A 15955-nucleotide genomic window follows, 5' to 3' on the forward strand; every position below is an offset into this window, starting at 1 on the left:
ACAGACATCAGAGAAAACACATACGTAGTGGGAGACTTCAACACACCACTATCAACAATGGATAGATCAACAAGACAAAAAATAAGTAAAGAAACCAAAGCTCTAAATAAGGACCTAGAGCAATTGGGCTTAACAGACATCTATAGAACACTAAACCCAAAAAAACGGAGTACACATTTTTCTCAAGCTCACACGGATCATTCTCCAGGATCGATCACATACTGGGGCACAAGACAAACATCAACAGATACACCAAGATTGAAATCATATCAACCATCTTTTCTGACCATGAAGGCATCAAACTAGAAATAAACCATAAAAAGAAGGCAAGGAACTTTCCTACCTCATGGAGATTAAAAACCACACTACTGGAAGACCACTGGACTAATGAGGAGATCAAAGAAGAAATTAAAAAATTCTTTGAATTGAATGACAAGGAGGACACCAATATCCTAAATGTATGGGATGCAGCAAAAGCAGTAATAAGAGGAAAATATATAGCAATAGAAGCTCACATCAAGAAACAAGAAAGAACTCAAAGAAACAACCTAATCTCGAAGCTCAAAGATCTAGAAAAAGAACAACAAAAAAACCCCAAAACCAGTAGAAGAAAAGAAATAATAAAAACCAAAGCAGAAATAAATGAAATTGAAACTAAAAAAACAATCCAAAAGATCAATGAAACCAAAAGCTGGTTCTTTGAAAAAATCAATAAAATAGACAAACCCCTAGCCAGGCTCACAAAGGAAAAAAGGGAGAAAGCACAAATAAACAGGATCATCAATGAAAGAGGAGAAATCACAACGGACACAGCAGAAATCAAAAGAATAATCAGTAACTACTATGAACAGTTATATGGAAACAAGTTTAACAATCTAGAGGAGATGGACAAATTCCTACAACTCTACAATCACCCAAAGCTAGATAAAGAAGAAATAGAACACCTAAACAGACCAATTACAATTAGCGAAATTGAAATGGTAATCAAAAACCTCCCCAAAAACAAAAGCCCAGGACCTGATGGATTTACAAATGAATTCTACCAAACATTCAGAGACGAATTAGTGCCTATCCTTCACAAACTCTTCCAAAAAATTGAGAAGGAAGGGACAATACCAAACACGTTCTATGAAGCCAACATTACACTAATACCAAAACCGAACAAGGACAACACAAAAAAGGAAAACTACAGGCCAATCTCCCTAATGAACACTGATGCAAAAATCCTCAATAAAATTTTAGCCATCAGAATCCAACAATGTATCCATAAGATAATTCACCACGACCAAGTAGGATTCATTCCAGGGGCACAAGGATGGTTTAACATCCAAAAATCAATCAACGTTATCCAACACATCAACAAAAAGAAATATAAAAACCATATGATAATATCAATAGATGCTGAGAAAGCTTTCGACAAAGTGCAACACCCATTCATGATAAAAGCCCTTGAAATTCTTGGGATACAAGGAACATACCTCAACATCATAAAGGCCATCTATGACAAGCCAACAGCCAGTATCATTCTCAATGGTGAAAAGCTGAAAGCAATTCCATTAAGATCTGGAACAAGACAAGGATGTCCACTCTCACCACTGCTTTTCAATATAATACTGGAAGTCCTAGCCAGGGCAATAAGACAAGAGAAAGACATCCAAGGAATCCAAATAGGAAAAGAAGAAGTCAAACTATCACTATTTGCAGACGATATGATATTATACATAGAGAACCCCAAAAACTCCACAGAAAAGCTAATTCAACTCATCAATCAGTTCAGTAAAGTGGCAGGATACAAAATCAACACGCAAAAGTCAGTAGCCTTCCTATACACAAACAATAAATCTGAAGAAGAAGAAATCAAAAAAACCATCCCTTTTGTTATTGAAACAAAAAAAATCAAATATTTGGGAATAAATCTAACAAAAGAGGTAAAGGACCTATACAAAGAGAACTATAAAACACTGTTAAAAGAAATAGAAGAAGACACAAAGAAATGGAGAGACATCCCCTGCTCGTGGATTGGAAGAATAAACATTATTAAAATGGCCATTCTTCCAAAAGCAATATACAGATTCAATGCTATTCCAATCAAAATTTCAATGTCATTCTTCAAAGAAATAGAACAATTATTGATGAAATTCATATGGAATCACAAAAAACCCTGAATAGCCAAAGCTCTCCTGAAAAAAAAAGAAGGGAATGGAGGCATTACACTCCCAGACTTCAAACTCTACTACAAAGCCATAATCATCAAAACTGCATGGTATTGGAACAAGAACAGACATACAGACCAATGGAATCGAATAGAAAATCCAGAAATAAACCCACAGATTTATGGTCAACTAATCTTTGACAAAGGAGCAAAGACTATGCATTGGAGCAAAGAAAGTTTGTTCAATAAATGGTGCTGGGAAAACTGGGTCGCTACATGCAAAAGAATGAAGCTTGACCACTACCTCACACCATACACAAAAATCAACTCAAAATGGATTAAAGAACTAGACATAAGACCTGAAACCATAAAATATATAGAAGGAAATATAGGCGAAACACTACGTGATTTGCACATCAAAGACATCTTTACAGACACATCACCCAAAGCAGTGAGAGTGAAGGCAAAGATAAACAGCTGGGACTACATCAAATTAAAGAGCTTCTGCACAGCAAAAGAGACAATAACAAAAACAAAGAGAAACCCCACCAACTGGGAGAACATTTTTGCACCCAACACTAATGATAAAGGACTGATCACAAAAATCTGCAAAGAGCTGATGAGACTCAACAACAACAAAGAAAATAATCCAGTCAAAAAATGGGCAGAAGAGCTAAAAAGAAACTTCTCTGAAGAGGAAATGCAAATGGCCAACAGGCATATGAAAAAATGTTCAACATCACTTGCCATCAGGGAAATGCAAATCAAAACTACCATGAGATACCATCTTACACCAGTGAGAATGGCACATATTAAAAAAACTAGCAACAACAAATGCTGGCGAGGGTGTGGAGAAAAAGGAACTCTTCTGCACTGTTGGTGGGAGTGCAAACTGGTCCAACCACTGTGGAGAGCTGTGTGGAGATTTCTGGACCTACTAAACATAGAGCTTCCATATGATCCAGCAATTCCACTCCTAGGTATTTACCCAAAGGACACAGAAACATCAATTCCAAAGAACACCTGCACCCTATGTTTATAGCAGCACTGTTTACAATAGCTAAGCTTTGGAAACAACCCAAATGCCCAAAAATAGATGACTGGATCAAGAAGATGTGGTACATATATACCATGGAATATTACTCATCATTCAAAAAAGATAAACACATGCAATTTGCAGCAACATGGATGGCGCTGGAAGGGATCATGCTCAGCGAAATAAGCCAAAAAGAAAAAGAAAAATACCGGATGGTCTCACTCATAGCAGGAATCTAGAAAACTTAAATAAGGGACCAGGAAAATGAATAACTATAAGAAAGTGAAAATCAAAATCAACAAAAAACTATGAACCAGAGACACTTTTTTGGGGGGCGGGGGTGGGAGGGGAGGGATTGGGGTCAGAATGGGGGGCTGCAATTGTATGGGGAATATAACAATAAAATTTATTATTAAAAAAAAAATACATATGAGAAATACATTTTGGTCATCTGAATGACTAAATATATATACAATATTGTAATACCTGAAACTAACCTAATGTTATATATCAATTATACTTTTTAAAAAGTCAGTTGAGTTTAAATAACTTTAAAAAATCTCATACAAAGCAAATGCTTGTGATCATAGTTTACTGTTAATGAAACTGAGATGATAATGGATTTTACCTGCTATGTTGGGATTGTCTCTTGAGGTTCTAATAAAAAATGATGTAAGTTAAGTTTAAATATACATGAGTATATATTATATGCAATGCATACACATTGTACATGTATATGTCAACATAATATACATGTATTGGTATATAGTTATATGTGTATATGTACATATATGTAATGTTATGCCCATTTGAGATATTACTCTTGTTTTTCATGCTTTGATTGTCATCAGATTTTGAAAAGGAACTGTGCACAGCTCTCAGGCTCCACATAGAATTAATACCTTATTCTGCTAGTTAAGGAGTTGAATAGTAAACTTTGTATTGTAAATTTCTGATTTAGATGGTATGGAAGTTTCTTTTTTGTCCTTTATTTAAAATAATCCTGTATAGGGCCTCCCCGGTGGCGCAGTGGTTGAGCGCTGGGTTGCAAAGCTGCCCACAGCCTCTGCAGCTCCGGTTCGATCCCCGGCTGCTCCCCGGCCACCGGAGGAGGGTCCCACATGGTGCGCAGACCTCTCCTGCCGCCCACTGCTCCCCTCAGCAGTGTACTTCGGTCCTTCTGCCTGCTCTGCTCCCCGCTCTGGCTCTGGTGAATTCTCTCACCCTCCCGCGCTTCTGACTGTACCCAGTGCTTGTATAAATAAATAAATAAATCTTTAAAAAAATAAATAAATGAAATAATCCTGTCCATTGATAGATGTTAGCAAAGATGATCAAATCTTTCTAATAAGGAAGTACAGCAGTGCTTAGAAATTCAAGATAAGTTAACTTGGTTTTTTCGTCTGTTTCAAGTTATGTCGCTGAGCAGTTGACACATAGCAACAAATAAATGTATTGGCAACCATGTGCTTCCCTCTCCCATTTTGCAATGATTTTCCTTTTCTTTAATTTTAGGAAACAGATATTGATGACCGATATGGAGATTTGGATTCCAGAATAGATTCTGATATTCCAGAAATTCCACCATCCTCAGACAGAACCCCTGAGATCCTCAAGAAAGCTTTATCTGGTTTATCTTCAAGGTATGATTGGATGAGGATAAATGTTACGGGTGCACAAAATAAGCTATGAGGTTATACTGGTATGTGTAATTAATTTTACTTTTGTGAAGTATTGCTATTGGAACATCTAAAAAAGCAAATTCCAAATTTTTTGTTCCCTCTTTTTCAAATACCAGGCAGAAATAGGTAACTTTTCATTTTAACTGAATAAAATTACTAGTCAAAGCTCCACAGCTTTTTGCTCTTTTATATTTGTGCCAAATTTTAAATAATTTTATATTGCCCTCCATTATATGCTATAACAATATAAATTATACAATTTTTAAAAGCAAAATAATGTAAGCTTTTATCCAGATTAACATATGAAATTTTAAATGCTGGTATAGAAATAGTGTTTTTCCAAGTTTTTTGACTATAACACACATTTTACATCTCATCCAAAGGACATAAAAATGTACATTTTAACTGCTACAAAATAGGTTGGCAAAAAACCAATTCTGGGCATTACTATGTATTGATCCCCTGTTTTCTCTCTTTGATATTTGATACTGTTTTGTATTGTTGAACAAAAAATGCTGATTGTGACTTACTAAGGTGATTTTAATACCACTGGTTTAGTCTTATGTAGGAAATGAAATATAGGGGTTTCTGATTTTTTAATTTCTAGGGAATAACTTGACCTAAAGCAAAAGTTTTCTTATTTTTGACCAATAGAACAAACTTCTTGCTGTCCATTATTGAAAGCATGATTATTGTTTTAACTGTTCTTATTCCTGGTTGTTTTCATGACCTAGTTCACAAATATACCATTAATTTAAAATCTCATGAGATCTATCTCAAACCCCCGAGTTTTTTAATAATGGTTATTAAATAAGAATGATAATGTATATCATTTATGAGATTTCCCTTAATGATTAATATTTTTCTTCTGATACGAACTATCAAGAAGTAATAGTAGCTGATATTTATTCTGTGGTAGACACTGGTCTAGGTGCTTTACATGTATCCACTAATTTAATTTTCACAGCAACCCTGTAACATATATACAGTTAAATCTATTGTATACTAAGGAAACTGATACACAGATATATAGCAACAGTCACATAGTTAGTAATGATAGAATCATATTCTGAACCAGAAATTGTACTTTATTTATGAATGAATGAGTTTTTTTGTAAAAAAAAGTGAACAATATGAAATATGTGACCAGCTTCAGTCTTTTTAAGAAACTTCTCTATAAATACTAAGTGAATATTTCAAAATCTAATAAAGATAATCAGAATATGTTGAGGGCTCAGAGTTTCAATTACCTTGGAATTGTTAGATAATACAAAGACAGTAGCTTCCCTGTTTAAAACCTCAGGGTCTCAGATGCTGCCATTCTCTGTAGTTCAAGCCAGGCTCCAGTGTCAGGAACAAACATTGACATTGGCAGCACCCACCAAAGGACTCATTTCTGACATATGTAGTATCCTCTTTTCTAGAAGAGGTTCTTGATGATTTTGAGGCTGAGGATAAGTTCCAAAGGAGGAATAAATATGCTTCTGAGTTTCATTTATACAGGACAGGATTATTTGCAGGTTATGATTCTTTATTCCCATTTGACTAGCTCTGTGACAGCTCAGTTTCCTAATCCATTTATTAATCCCCAAAGAGTTAGATCTATACAACCAAATGTAATATATAGAGAGAAACCAGACAAAGGGCCATCTAAAGCCAAACTCAAAAACAAGCCCTGGAAAGCTGACTATAGAACTGAGGCATCAGATGGGAGGGGAGAAGGAGGGATGAGTACAAAGTGGGGGGAGGGAGAAGCACAATGGACTGTGGTGGTGACTTTGGGTGCTTTGGTGGTGGGCGAGCTATGGTAACTTCACCAGATGTGGTGGGGGAGGGTGTTCTTTACTTCCAAATTACAATGATTAAAATTAACATTACCTAAAAAAGGAAAAAACCCACAATGGAACCTTTTAACTATAGCATTTTTTAATTATTTAAATATTTTATTTAACTATAGCATTTTTCACTCTATACCCATTTCAAATTAGCCCAAAGCATACAGTCTTGTGAGAAATTTATGAGTCTGTAAAGAAATTCATGAGACTTTAGTTGTTTAAACAGTAGAGGAAAGCACAATTTGACGACTTCATGATTAACCTCAGAATCTTTGACTTAATGTTGTTGGCATTTAGATTTGAATGCAGGAATGACTTGATAAAAGGAATATTTGAGAATGAGTAATTTGTTAGAGTATATGGGCTATACAGGAGAGTTGTTGAAAGCAGCATTGATAAGCAATATTTGATAAGTGGATGAAGTCAATTAGTATTTTTTATAGGAAACAGAATGAGGATCTGTGCTCAGAATGCAGTGCATACGTTACCATACATTATTTTGAATTAAAATCTCTTATAATTTAAATGCTGTCATTTGAATTAATAGAAATCAGAGAATTCTTAAAGAAAATTACTGTGAGTATAGTATAGAATGAGCAAAAGTAGGGGGCAGCAATTTTAGATTCAGAAATCATCATCCATGTGTACGTGTTAGAATTTGGTTTTTTCAAAGCAGTTGCCAACATTTTTCATGACATTGTCACATAAAGAGTGATGCTATTTGTAAGATACGCTGGACATGCAGTGTGAGGCTCCTGGGGGTTGCCGGAGATGAGTTTCCAGCCCACGAGGAACCAGCCAGGCATACCTGCAGGGCATCTCTGCTCCAAAGGACCTGTCCCTAATCGAGGACAGCAGGCAGGCAGCATTCTGTGAGCAGTAGAAGGACGTGTCCATCAGTCTGGCTCTGCCTTTGGTGACTGACCTCCCTTTCACTGAGTGCCTCCTCCTTCACGAAGATCACAGGGCTCTCCAGTTTCAGTTCTGCATTATCCTTTCTTTACTTTTTCCTCATTGAAAAGCCATGCTCTCTTTCTATATCACATTAATGTCACTACTATTTTTATATACCACCCTACAGGACTAAACACCTTTTTTTTTTTTTAAACATTGATTTATTTATGCATACAAGAACTGGGTACAGGCCAGAGGTGTGGGGGTGAGAGGATTCACCAGAGACAGAGTGGGAGCAGAACAGGCAGACTGACTGAAATACACTGCTGAGGGGAGCAGCGGGTGAGACAGGACAGGTCTGCCATGCCATGTGGGTATCTCCCTGGCTGGCCAGGATTGAATCCGCACTGCAGAGGCTATGGACAGCTGCACTGCAGAGGCTGTGGATAGCTGCACTGCAGAGGCTGTGGACAGCTTCACAGCACTGCGCTCAACCACCTGTGCCACAAGCGACACCCTGATCCCCTTTTTTTTAATAGGACTTTTTACATCCAGCTTCTCCTCCCTCTCCTGGTGACCACTAGTGGGATGTGCTCAAACACACAGTGACCACCTTGCCTTGTGTCTCATCCTCAGTCATATTGAACAGAAGTTACTTTTCTTTCTTTAACTAACATAATTTTTAGATTGAATTTCGCTCTCAGTAGTGAATGAATGTTGCTAGGTTGGTTGGTGTTTTTGTTTTTGTTTTTTGGTGTTGGTTCTTATTACATAAAGTAAAAGTTGAGATTCTTAATGTATGGTTAGGACAATTCCATTAAGTATATCAACTCAGTGCTGAAACCAAACAAAAAACTAAGAACACATTAAATGCTAACTTTATAAACATTTTCTTTGTAGGTGGAAAAACTGGTGGATTCGTGGAATTCTTACTTTAACTATGATTTCATTGTTTTTCCTGATCATCTATATGGGATCGTTTATGCTGATGCTTCTTGTAAGTGTTTTACCTTTTCATAAACATCCCTTGCTTTATTTTCAGCATTGATACAATTTAAGTAATTTGAGCATGTCATAAAAAAGAAGGTAGTTTGAAGCTCAGTTATAGCAAATTTAGTTCCTTTGAGCATCTTCTAGTTCATGAAATGACCTAGGCCAATCTTTTCTACTTCAAGAATGGCTATTTAATATATTCAGTCAGCAGAGACCAAATACACACAATAGATATTTATCTTTTTGTCAGACATTTTCCAAACATTATATATGACAGAAACATGCACACACACATTCAGCATATATAATATAGCTAGATCACTAACTTCAAGGAACTCAGTCTAATGGCAGAGACATGTAAGTAACCATATGAGAATTGGAAATAGTGGAATAAATCTCTTGATAGACCTTTTAGAGAGAGCTCAATAAAAAAGTGTGTATCCCAATCTGAGAGCGACATAAAGGAACACTTCCAGAAGAGGTAAAGACAAAACTGAGTCCTGAAGAAAGGGCTGGAAGGGGAAGGCATGGAGGTAATAACAGAATGCGGTTCCTTGGAGGATCTACAAGTTGTGCAAGTAGAGCGTATTTAGGGATGAGACTCCAACCATTGTCAGAGTTTGGGATTTTATTGTTTTGGGGAAGCCTAACAAGTCATGAAGCCAGATGAGTCTTTTATGCTTCTAATTAATTCATCCAGCAAATGCTTCCAGGTAAACTCAAGACGCCAGTTCTGGGAAATGATCCACTGGTGCAGAGAAGTCACACCTGCCTCTGTCTTCTTGGAGCTTACTGGCTATACTTAAGAGCATCTGTTAGATATATAATGACAAACTGCAGCAAGTATTTGAAAGCAGTGGGTGCTAACAGAACAAATGGGAGCCAGGAGACTCCAGGGATACTGTGCCCAGAAGGCTGTGTCGGAGTCAGAGAGTTGAAGTGAGTTGCAGGGGGGACAGAGTGTCACAGCAGAGAATATCTGTGGATAAAAGCCTTGCTATCTAAAGGAGCATGAAGCATTTGAAGTCTAAAGTGTGAAGAAAAGTGCATTTGTTCAGCACTCATCAATCACTAGCTACTGAGCAGTGAGCTGCTCTTAGGGATATGTTAGGCATCCCTCTTTGTTATTATTTTTCTTTATCCCATCGCAGTTAACTTAGCATCTTCTGTATGCATCCCTCTGTTTTCTGGCTTCTCCTGCCCACTTAGAAGTCTGTTTATCTAGCTCACCTGTCTTCCCCTCCACCTTCATGCTCAGTCCTAGTCATAGTGATAACCTTATGGGCAATATGATATGGTTTTCATTTGATTTTATAAAAGAAAAAGATATGGAGTGAAATTAGACACAATTGAAAAGAAATTAACACCACACTTAAACAAAAACACTTGAAGCAGCTCTTTTAAGCCTGTTTAAGTCTTTCACTTTTTATCCTTGTTAATTTTGTACATCCTTGGGGGATATCACGATAATGAAAATGAATCAGAAATTACTACCTTTGTTCTGTTAATTTGCTGACATCTTAAAGAGTGTTTTCTTACAAAGGGAAAGTGAATAATGGATAGGACCAACTTAAGGTGAGGGCAGAACATGCTTTCCTAAGGTCAGGCATGCCGGTGTGAGCACTGCCAGGTGTGACTGGAGGGAAGCACCCAGCGTGCAGTCTTTTCACTCTGAGACTTTTGACACAGTTGAGGGCCTTGCGGCCCAGTGGATCCTCAGCCTCCTGGGATATGGGCATTTAAGGTGACGGTGTGCAGAGCACTTTTCGGTATAGCGGGGTAAGTGGGCAGCCTGAGGAAGAAAGGGTTGCATGATGGCAGGCAGCTCAGGACAGCTTTGCAAATGACAGGATCTTTGAACTGACCTTAAGGATCTTGCAGCATAGAGTAAGGTCTGTGACCCAAGGGCCAAATGGCTAAGATGTGTCAGGAAAGAACAGGTGATGTCCTGTTCCTGCTTTTAAGTTTGTTCCCTAGGACTTTTGAAACTGGAAAAATAATTAGGGATCAGATTCTGGATGAGCTTTAAAATGCTATGTGGAGGACCTCCCCGGTGGCGCAGTGGTTGAGCGCTGGGTTGCGAAGCTGCCCATAGCCTCTGCAGTGCTGGTTTGATTCCTGGCTGCTCCTGGACCACCAGGGGAGGGTCCCACTTGGCGCGCAGACCTCTCCTGCCTCCCGCTGCTCCCCTCAGCAGTGTACTTCGGTCCTTCTGCTTGTTCTGCTCCCCGCTCTAGCTCTGGTGAATTCTCTCACCTTCCCGCGCTTCTGACTGTACCCAGTGCTTGTATAAATAAATAAATAAATCTTAAAAAAAAAAATGCTATGTGGAGAAGTTTGGGATTTATTTATAAAGTTTTGGAAATATTGATGATCCTCTGAATTATTATTCCTCTTTAGAAGATAATTTTTATGTAAGACATTGAAAAACAGCAGAGTCTTAGGTACACTGACTCAGGTTGGTTTGGTAGACTTTGCTGTGAATAAGTCACATTGTTTGCCAAACTGAACTACTTAGTGTGGTATCTAGGTCCAGAATTAATGAAGAATGACTGTTTTATAACCACTCCATTTTGACAAAGTTCTGAACACTTGTAAAGACATCCTTGCCTATTCACTTTCTGATTTTTTTTTAAATGCAAATCACAAACACACTTAAGGTACTTGGAATTTTTTGTTCATCTTTTTATTGTAACAGGAAAATACCATTTTATGGCAAGTTATTTGCTTAGACTGGTGAATTTAGTCAGAGAAGAAAGTAAGAATATTAAAAATCCAGTTAAATAGATTTAAACTGTTTTTGCCTTTAAGTTTATTGCATATACATGCACACATGTGTTCATATGCATATGTATGTCTGTTATATTTCTATGAATTTATGTCTAGGGAACATGAATAAAGAACAGCACATTGTTGGTACTGAAGTGACAGTACTTCTGTGCATTTTAAAGTTTCATTCTGAGGCCTCCTCGGTGACCTAGGCTTCAGTCTCAGTACTGTCACTGCTTTGGCCTGAGTTCAATCCCCAGACAGGGAGCTAACCCACATATGGCGCAGCAGACCTCTCCTGTCTCGCCCACTGCTCTCCTCAGCAGTGTATTCAGTCGATTCGCCTGTTCTGCTCCCCACTCTGACTCTGGTGAATCCTCTTACCCCCATGCCTCTGGCCTACACCCCAGTGCTTCTACACACGCCAAAAAAAAAATAAAGTCTCATTCTGTTCATATCTCTAACTCACCCATTTATATCTCGAAAAGTACACATTATTACCTAGATTGCATTGCCTTATGATACCACACTCACAAATAGCTAACTCTAGAGAGTCTTATTAAAAACCTACTTCTAGGAAATGATAGCTATAATTTAAAAATGGAACTCATATTCATGTTCCAGTTTTTTTTTTTTTCCCCTTCAGCCTTCTATTTATAGTACTTTAATTGTTGTATTCACAGCTTGGAGTCACAGTCTAAGCGGTGGAGTCAATAACACATGTTTTGATTTAAAGGTAAATGTGGGGCTGGCTTTGGAAGCACCTACACTAAAATTGGAACAATCCAGAGAAGATTAGCATGGCCCCTGCACAGAGATGATATGCAAATTAGTGAAGCATTTCATATTTGAATAAATAAATAAGGCAGATATGAACATTTAAAAGATAACTATAAGAATTTTTCCTCCCTATCTTCTTGGAAATTCATATGTTAAATTTTTAGTTTACATTGTGTAATTGATTTTTGAATCCTGTATTTAATTTTTTCTCATTGTGAGATTTATGAAAGTGTATTAGGAGTACTTTGGAAAGTAGATAATTTTTTTAAAAATCACCCCAGTTCTATCATCAACCACCAAAAATCCAATTAATACAACCACTTAATATATTTTCTTTCATTCTCTTTACTTAGACCACAATTGTATCATAATGTGACTAAAATTTTACATTTTTTTAAAAGATTTATTTATTTATTTATTTATACAAGCACTGGTACAGTCAGAAGCACGGGAAGGTGAGAGATTTCACTAGAGCCAGAGCAGGGAGCAGAACAGGCAGAAGGACCGAAGTACACTGCTGAGGGGAGCAGCGGGCGGCAGGAGAGGTCTGCGAGCCATGTGGGACCCTCCTCCGGTGGCCGGGAACAGCAGAGGATCGAACCAGGGCTGCAGAGGCTGCGGGCAACTTCGCAACCCAGCGCTCAACCACTGCGCCACCAGGGAGGCCCCTACATCTTATTTTTTAAGCTCAATGTCATATCAGGTGCTTTGTGTTTCTCCACAGTCTTTACATCTATCAGCTTTAAACATTCATCTACTCAGTGGAAGGGAGTGCATCATAAGTTATTTAAACCATTGTGTTATTTTTAGATATTCAGATTGTGTTCTGGTTTTTCTTCATTGGAAATAACACAGTTCTGCACAGATTAGAAAGTAAAAACTTTTTCATATGCAGGATTATTCTCTGTAGGTAGATTCCCAAGGTAAAAATAAGCATTTTAATTTAGATTATCCCTAGGTTAAAACAGTTCAAAATCAGCATATCCATTTTGAACTTCTGTTCCATTCCAAGCCATCCTTCATAAGTATGTCTTTTTCCTAAGCCTTCTCTGGCATTATTCTATATTCTATGCTTTCTCTTATGTGCCCAATTCTTCAACCACTAAATCCAGTCAGTTGTATTGTGGTGTCTCTTAGGCCTTGTACTCCCCCGTCTGTCGCTGTTCTGGAGAGATGCTTCATCCAGACTCGCCTGGATGATGGTGTCATACCTGCCTTATTGCATCTATGCTCATTGACAGTACAGTTAGTTCTTTCCATCCCCATCATCCCCAAACACTCAACATCCGATCATGGCCTTTCACGATGAGTTGCACTCCTCTGTGCATGCCTTTGGCTTATTTCCTGTGATGCTGTGAAAATGCTCTTTTTCTCCACTTCTCACCCACACCTTTGTGTTCCAGAAACTGAACTACTTGTGGCACCACAGCCACTCCTACATAGGTTAACCTCCATTTCCCAACTCTTGCCACAGGTTGTCTGCCTGTGCTTTCATCCTTGTGGCTCCTTCTATGCTATATTGTAGAGGTGTGTGGCACCCTGACAAACTCGGCTCCCCTGGAACTGACACCCTTTACTGTTTCTCTGAATCCTCAATAACCAGTACAGAGCAGGCACTGACATACTGTTTTTTTCCTAAGGCTTTGTAACACATTAATCAGGGCAACAGTTTTATTACTATGCATTACTACTAGTATTCATGAATTGGAGTATCAATTTCTTTGTGATAACTGTTGGGAAACTAGGTTTGGGAAAGCTAGTTTGTGGAAATCTTAAAAAGAAATCCCACTCTATTTCCTTCGCAGAGTTTGGAAAGCTTTTGCTATAAAGGACCAGATGGTAGTAATTTAAGCATTAAGGAACCACTATGTCTCTGTCATATAATCTTTACTTTCTTGTGTGTTTAACTCTTTAAAAATATAAAGTGCATTCATAGCTTTAGGGCTGTGTAAAAGTGAGCCTTTGAGTGTACTCTCTGGAGATTGAAAAAGTGATTCTGTTTGCAAAGATTTTAATCTCTAAGTCCATGGAAATATGTGTTCAGCGTTTGCTCCTTGAGTCTTGGAATTGACTTAAATCAAGCCCTAGTAATAATGTTATATCTTTGGTAATAAACTTTATTCAGATTGGTGGATTAGAGTAGTTTGAGGACCACTAAATGGAGACCATCAAAAAGAAATTCATAAATACAAGCCCATTTACTTAGGCATGTATACAGAATACTGTTCAAAGAGAACTGCATAGTCTCAATTGACTGGTCAAAGTGGAGGTATTTGGAGAAGGCTGCCTATCATTTGCCAAGATAGCATAGCCTGGGGTGATCAGGGATGAATATAGCTTGCTATGGGAAAGTTAGCACCGCTAGGAGAATAAAAAGACTATGCCCAAACTCCTGGATCATTGGGTAAAGATGATTCAACCATTTGCCCCTCTAGTATCTTTATCCTTTTTAAGTATACTAGACCATATAATTAAAAACAAATATATGCAAGCAAAGTTTTACATATGATCATTTTTCTAAAGTATCTAAGAAACAAAATAGATGAAAACCTCAAGAAATAAAGAAGTAACAAGAGATAAAATCTAGTTAGCTGCCACCAACTAGACTATATCCCTCAAACTTTCCTCTACAATACTGTCTTCTACTCCAATAGGCTTGCCCAAACATTTTATGCTTTTTGTTTTGTTTTATTTTGTTTTTATTTATTTATGCATCCAAGAACTGGGGTGTAGGCAAGAGGTGCTGTAGGTAAGAGAATTCACCAGGGACAGAGTGGGGAGCAGAACAGGAGGATCTACTGAAATACACTGCTGAGGGGAGCAGCGAGTGAGACAGGAGAGGACTGCTGTGCCACGTGAGTTAGCTCCCTGGCTGGTGATCGAACTCATGCCGCAGTGGCTGGTGATAGCTTTATAGCGCCTGTGCCACCAGGGAGGCCCTGCCCAAACATTTTGAATAAAACATTGTTTTATTTATCCTTTTTTGACATCACTTGATTTTCTAGATGTTGACTATTGAATTTTGCTACTGACATTTAGAATAATCAAAATTGGACAGACTAAAGAGTTTTTGAATGCATATGACAATGTTACTTTATTAAATAAGCACAGATGTAATCATTGAGAAATGCATGTTAATGTTTTCCCTTGGTTTCAGGTTCTAGGCATCCAAGTGAAATGCTTCCATGAAATTATCACTATTGGATACAGAGTCTATCGTTCTTATGACCTTCCCTGGTTTAGGACACTGAGCTGGTAAGTAGCTTAAAACTGTTTCCGATATGAAAATCTGATTCTTTGCTAAAGTATGCAAAGGAACCATCCTAATCAGTCATGATCCACACTGTTGACCTTATAGATTGAGAAAGAGATTAAAGAAAAATGCCCCCTCCTTTGCTGTTCTGTTTTTTCCTACTCTTTAGGCATTGTGTTCTATGAAATACAAGGAGGGAGTTAGAGGGAAGAGGAAAACTCTGAGGAGCAGCAGAAAAGGGGGCAGGGTTAGTGTGTGAGACACCCTTGTAAATAGATAGCACCAGCATTGAAAAGCCCATGAAATAATGTACAGTAAGTCCTCAAATACTGTCATAGCAGATTCTTAGAAATTGAAACTTGAAGCAAAACAACCTATAGAGAGACTAGTTAGACAAATTGATGTAAATGAATTCTGTAGCAATGTAAATGTAAATGTAAATCAAAGTAAATGTAAATGTAAATCAATTCTATAGCACATCTGCTCCCAGAAACATCACCAAACTAATAAATAAAGACCCATAACACTTATAATATTATACAATAATTGTTTGAATTTATT

At 37.7% G+C, this 15955-nt stretch overlaps 1 protein-coding gene and 1 non-coding gene across 2 annotated transcripts in view; both read left to right on the forward strand.

Annotated features, from left to right (window-relative positions):
* The window catches only part of CDS1 (CDP-diacylglycerol synthase 1), a 66681-nt gene that overhangs the window by 22831 nt on the left and 27895 nt on the right, over window positions 1-15955 (forward strand). Inside the window, exons 2-4 of the mRNA XM_037529071.1 lie at window positions 4704-4831; window positions 8500-8596; window positions 15299-15396. Of these exons, the coding sequence (XP_037384968.1) occupies window positions 4704-4831; window positions 8500-8596; window positions 15299-15396 (323 nt within the window). The remainder of the gene's footprint in view (window positions 1-4703; window positions 4832-8499; window positions 8597-15298; window positions 15397-15955) is intronic.
* On the forward strand, window positions 12107-12213 carry LOC119261479 (U6 spliceosomal RNA). The gene has a single exon (XR_005129024.1). It is a non-coding gene; the product is annotated as a U6 spliceosomal RNA (small nuclear RNA).

The sequence above is a fragment of the Talpa occidentalis genome, unplaced genomic scaffold (genome assembly GCF_014898055.3).
Source record: "Talpa occidentalis isolate TD23 unplaced genomic scaffold, MPIMG_talOcc4v2.1 talOcc4.6, whole genome shotgun sequence".
NCBI classification, from domain to species: Eukaryota; Metazoa; Chordata; class Mammalia; order Eulipotyphla; family Talpidae; genus Talpa; species Talpa occidentalis.